The sequence below is a fragment of the Drosophila pseudoobscura genome, chromosome 3, assembly GCF_009870125.1.
Source record: "Drosophila pseudoobscura strain MV-25-SWS-2005 chromosome 3, UCI_Dpse_MV25, whole genome shotgun sequence".
NCBI lineage: Eukaryota > Metazoa > Arthropoda > Insecta > Diptera > Drosophilidae > Drosophila > Drosophila pseudoobscura.
In genome coordinates, this window is record NC_046680.1 from 1,719,759 (window position 1) to 1,725,626 (window position 5,868).

The following is a 5,868-nucleotide window of genomic DNA, read 5'->3' on the forward strand; positions in this document are numbered from 1 at the left end:
TTGAAAATTTGTGGGCCTACTTCAAGAAGAATTTGGGAAAAGACAGCCCAAAAACCGCAATCATCTAAAAAATTCATACTGGAAGAGTGGCAAAAGATTCCCTTTGAGTATGACCTACAAAAACTGATAAATTCGATGAAAAAACGGCTCCAGCATGTAGTCAATGCTAAGGGAGGACATACCAAATATTAAAATAAGTTAAATATATTAAATAATTAATAAGAATTTTGAATTTAAAAAATGAAAATAATTTGTGTAAAGAGTTTCTTGACAGTGTCAAAAATGAGTAATCATTGTTTTTGTTGTTTTGTAAGTTACCTATTTATAGTTTTGTTATTCTTTTTTCACTAACTACTTTATAATTAATCCCTGAATGGTTAGGAATTAAAAAAATTTGATAAATTTGAACCAAAGGCCATTATTTTCTTATCCAAAGTCAAAAAATGTAATTTAATTTCAGTGTGTAAAGAGTTTCTTGACATACTGTATATCAGTCTTCTGATCACACCCATAGTGCAATCTCAATGCTCCAATATGGATTTCGAAAAAAAAAAAATTTCGAACCATTCAACTAGTAAACCGGATTACCAACGCTGTCTCCCTGGATGTCACCTAAACTTCAACCGCGTTTTTTAGTTAGGGCCGTACTCTAAATTATTAATTGTAATAAATAATTAAATATATATTAGATAAAGATTTATCTACTTGTCATTAGTATCCAAGAAAGAACATTCAATAAATAAATTACCGTAAAAATAAAAAAAGCTAACGAGACGTTACGTTCAGTTGCTTCAACATTTGTACACGGTCAGTTTTTTTCAGACTAGTTTCTCACTATTTAAGTCTTATTTTTACTGCACGCCGGATATAAATTCAGAGTGTTCGACCGATTGCATACATATACATATGTATGTACATACATATATGTACATATCATAAAGTAAACGAAGGTAAATAATACGAAATTCACTCAAATTCTACTTTATGGTGATTATTCTCAAAGGCACAGTTAGACGTGCGTTTAATTCATTGTTATATCATTGATATTAAAAATGATTCCCTTCAGTACGTTTTAAAAATCGATTTTATTTAAAGAAGTATTTGAATCCAGACAAATCGAATTTATGCACTGCTCGTGATGATGCGGATACGAACGAAGCACTACTTGACCTCCTTGACTTGCAATCCTGGGGGCAAAGATTGCTTAATTTTGTCCGCCTTTTCCTTATCCTGTACCACTAGCGTGTACAAGAAGCGCGAGCAGCGGATCTTGAATTTAGTATTCGTAGGATTCTTCTTGATTTTTACAGCACGCGCATCTGAACGACGTGCTTTATTAAGAAAATCTTTAACTTCTTTTATTTCTCGTGGCATCTAAGTGAGAAATTTCGTTAATTCGATAAAAGTTCTGTTCTCTCGAGTAAAAACACTTACGTTGCGTTATTTCTACAGTTTCAAGTACAATCTCGAAAATTGCGTATTGTTCGGTCCAAAGCAGAAAAGGAAAGGAAATTCTGCAGTCCATTTCCGGTTGTGACCAGAAGTGTCAAATTTACACAAGGTTGTGTTGAAACTATTTATCAAAATTCGTAGTCGTTGTAAAGTCAAGGCATCGCATAGATTTCTTTGCATAGTAGTAACAACAAATTATGGTACAGTTTTTGGATAACTTTATATATATTACTAATTTATTTCTAATCACACGGTAAATTTGACTGAAAACAAATACAAATATTTAAGAGAAAATTAAAATTTATTTATGTAAGGGCTTTTATAATGAGATACGTAAAATTCATAGAAACAATACTAACATACGTCACGTTAAAATAAACAATGATATACAGTTTCTTGAAACAAACCAACACGCGCATTAAATAATAACCATTAACATGACAGATCAACGTATTACGTGATGCATACATTTTGGATACGAAAAACGTTCCAAAATTGTCAGATCGGTAACGTCTGTTTGCCGTCTAAAGTTACGTGGTGGTAGCCACAACCGTTATTGCCCACAACGGACACAATTCCCATATTTTATTATATCTGAGAGGATCGGGTTTATACTATTACAAAAATGTTCCGACTCACTTTTAAAATCACAAACCAGGCTATTCCATTTCGGAGATGTTCGGAAAGGTTTTGCCACTCCGCAATTTTCCAGTTGTTCCACCATCCATCTGGTATGTTCCTAATAAGCTCTGCAAACTGAGCCCATACCGGGGGAATGGTGGGATTTTTGAGAGATGTGAAACTCCGATTCACACTCACACAATTTTTCGCGGAAGATTTATTAATTTTTTTTTATAATGATGGATGATGAAGATGTAGCAATTATTTCGGCTGTGGTTCAACAGAAAATTATGCGAATCAGTCAGCAGAACAGATACAATCTGCAATCGCAAAATATTGTTTAGACCGTAATGCAAATTATAAACTTATTTGCTTTTATTTTTCAGCACTTCCAATAAATCATTATGGATTTTTTTTGCGTGTTGATGAGGTCCTCGACCATCTTTTCCTTCCTCATTTCATTTTCTTCCTTCTTCCTGTGAAATTCCTTATGCTCTTCGAGTCGCTCTCTGGCGATCTCTGCCATCCAAGAAGTGTCGTCTTTTTTGGTTCGCTTTGGCGGGGGCCCTTGTTGCCAGAAAAGGTGCTGGAGCTTCATGATCCGTCCAGATCCAACTCGATAATATCCGAAAACATCTCATTATTAAAGAATAAATTATGCATAAAATAAAGCATTTACAGAGCAAACAAATATTTGTGTTATGTTGTCAGTCGTCTGCCATTTATTCGCTACACACTTGCAACTTCAGCCTGGCAGACTCGGCCCTGTCGCATTCAATCTCATCGCCATCCTTGAATGCATCCGAGCCATTGGAAATGATTGTTGTTGTTTTTTGCTAATTTGGTCACAATCATTTTTAACGTTTTCGCAGTGAATACCATTTTTCGTTGTAAATGACAATTAAGAGTTGCATTTGAAAACCATCGGCTAACTATCGCATAGAAACGTGCGGTTTAGGAACATCCAAAATGGATGGGGAGCTAGCTGGGAAATTTTCGGAACGGCAAAACCTTACGGACAGTCCCCGAAATGGATAGTATCCATCATCCGCTGCTCTTCGCACAATGATTAATTCTGTAGGCTTCTTAAAGTGCATTAAGTCATATCAAGTCGATAAGTCAGATTAATTATAGTAAATAAATAAAAAATTTGTATTCTATAAATGTATAAACCATACATAATTTTAATAACTTATGATCAACCTCTTTAAAAATAATTATATTATTGTAATATTTTATATTTTGTAATGCAAATCAAACAAATAACAGCTTTTATTTTATTTTCCGCGCCCTAGTGTACCATACCACCACCCCCTGCCCATTCATCATATATTTTGTGGCGGTGGGTCAGTTCATCAAAAGACCCAAAACAAGAACCAAACTTAAATTTCAGTTCTAGCGGCCAGCAATACTAGAACACACACACGCAAAGTACGTAAGAATGCGTGTGTACCCATACTTTGAAATATTCTGGAGGCACAACAGAAAACAGAAATTACCCTCTAGTATTGTCTGTGGCGATTGACCATGCCCGAACTACTGATTTGGCTGGTTCCTACATGGGTACTTACCGGACTAACCCTATGGCAAACGAACGCCGAACCACTCAAAGAAGAAACAAAAAGGTTGCTCTGTATACTCTACAACCCACCGCGCACCAGCCATCGAACTAGTTCGGTTGGCATGCAACGTCTCAACAGTAGACGAAGAAACGAAAAAGCATGAGAGGAAAATGAAGAGAGCAGGTAGCTAAAAGTTATGCTGATCTGCTCTTCTCCTTTCCCTTATCTGTTTTCGTTTGTGCGTTTGTGCAAATCAGTGCGGCTGTCCAAGTGATTATAATTATTGAATTTTAAATAATAAGTCAAAGCAGCCAAACATAATTGTGTTAGCGGAGAAACAGTGTCGTGCAGGGAAATAGAAAAAGTTGAAGGCCGCGAAATAGCAGAGACAATCGACGAAAATGAAAAAATGGAAAGTGACACTGAAAAATTTAAAGAACTTCTTTGGAGTTTTGATTGGTAGGCTTATTTGCTTTTTGGTTTTATTGTATGCCTATTATATCTGTATTTTATATATATAGATGCCATAACTGTAGATACGGGGACTGGATCAGCTGAAGTCCAGCTTAGGAATGCCCTACAGTTGCAAAAGAAACGTTTTTTCAAAACAGTACCACCGCGAACAGCAGACCTTAATTATTAAATTTATAAAATAAAATAAAAATTTAAATATGAAATGAAATGAAGATTGATAACTTACTTCATGTTTACCCATTTCACTATCTACATCATTGGTACCCATTTCACTAGGTACTACATGGGTACTCATTTCACTAGCTACTAGACGAGTACCCATATCACTAGTTCACTAGGTCCCCATGTCGTAGGACAATGCGGGTAAAACTGGAAATGATGAAACGCATTGTTAAGGGTTAGTAAAGAAAGTACCCCTGGTCAGGAACTAGTTCCCAGTGCTGCTGGGAACATATTGCGTGTGTAAACACATGCAAAGAGGTTGTCGGGTCAAGCAGGTTAAATATTTTTAATTATTGCCAGTGGTGCGGCCCAAAGGAAATGCATTTTGGTGTTGTCGTTTCTAATGCCCCCACTGCAAAGATCATTTGCTACCGCATATGCGCATGCAGCGGAATTCTTTCGTCTCCTTATGTCGCAATCTCTCGTACTCGGCTTAACAGCGTCCCCGAGCAGCTCTAGCGCTCTCGGGCTATCATACGCTCTCGCTCACGTCTAATCTTGCTGATCTAATCTGCTGATCTTGCTAATCTAATCTAATAGGGCCCGGCAATTTGGCCCGTCAGCCCTTGCAGGGGCAGTCTTGAGCTAATCGTCGCAGCTATTAGATTAACATCCTCGCATCAATCGTTCGACCAATCATCCCCATATGTACATACGCGATAAGTTGGTTTACATATGCAAATAAATTGTGAATTATAAATAGCCTCTCGACTTTCATTAACTTCAAATAGCAACAGTTATTAAAAACGCTTAATAGCTTAACATTTGGTGACCCCGACGTGATTGTGCAATAAATAATCCATCAGTGCAATCACAAACTAATATAGCATTCAAAGATCTAAGCTAATTGCCATCTCAACCAGTGTCATCGACCACATAAGTTATCCATACATATATATGTGCACCGGCCTCCCCTGCATATTCGGTAGTACACGTAGCTGTTGGCTTGCGCTTCTCTTTTCGGTCATCTTCCCGCAAGAAACGTTTCTTACACCGGTCGCCTTTGTATATACAGTTCGTACATAGCTGTTCGCTTGCTGGGCTCGGTTCTTGTCGTCTATTGCTCGTGTTACTCTTTGCGATCATCTTCCCGCTAGAGACGTTGGTCTTTCTGCTAACGCTGCCGCTACCATGGAAATCAATGCTGCTAACGAAATTCCAATGACCAGTGAGCAAAACAGGGTGTCTTTTTTGAAGCTTAAGTCAACGGAATTATGCGAGAAAATGAAAAGGTTAGTTACCGCCTGGCAGAATGAGTCGTTGGACTGTGACTACTACATGCTCGTGGTAAAGCAAGAGCAAATCGAGAAGTTGAGATGTTTCACGGCGAGCTTGAGGAATTGGATCGAACCAAAGGCGGCGATTATGAGGGAAATGGCTAAGAGTAGCGGCCGCATGCCGTTTCATTCTACCTTGGCTGGAGGAAACACTACGGTTGAGTTTGCTGGCTCGCAATTTCTACCTCACCGTAGACAATTACCATCCCTGCCTCCTATACAATTGCCGACGTTTATCGGCGGGTATGCGAACTGGACGG

The 5,868-nt window shown here is 37.7% G+C and overlaps 1 protein-coding gene and 1 long non-coding RNA gene across 2 annotated transcripts; one reads left to right on the forward strand and one right to left on the reverse strand.

Moving 5' to 3' along the window:
* Positions 1-1,066: 1,066 nt before the first annotated feature.
* RpL38 (ribosomal protein L38) lies at positions 1,067-1,588 on the reverse strand. Its single transcript, XM_015188821.2, has 2 exons — positions 1,435-1,588; positions 1,067-1,374 (listed from the first exon to the last, which is right to left on the reverse strand). The coding sequence occupies exon 2, from the start codon at positions 1,372-1,374 to the stop codon at positions 1,162-1,164; it is 213 nt and encodes a 70-aa protein (XP_015044307.1). The 5' UTR covers positions 1,435-1,588; the 3' UTR covers positions 1,067-1,161.
* A 1,762-nt stretch (positions 1,589-3,350) lies between these two features.
* On the forward strand, positions 3,351-4,317 carry LOC117183634 (uncharacterized). The gene is made up of 2 exons (XR_004468761.1): positions 3,351-4,094; positions 4,157-4,317. It is a non-coding gene; the product is annotated as an uncharacterized lncRNA (long non-coding RNA).
* The last annotated feature ends 1,551 nt before the right edge of the window (positions 4,318-5,868 follow it).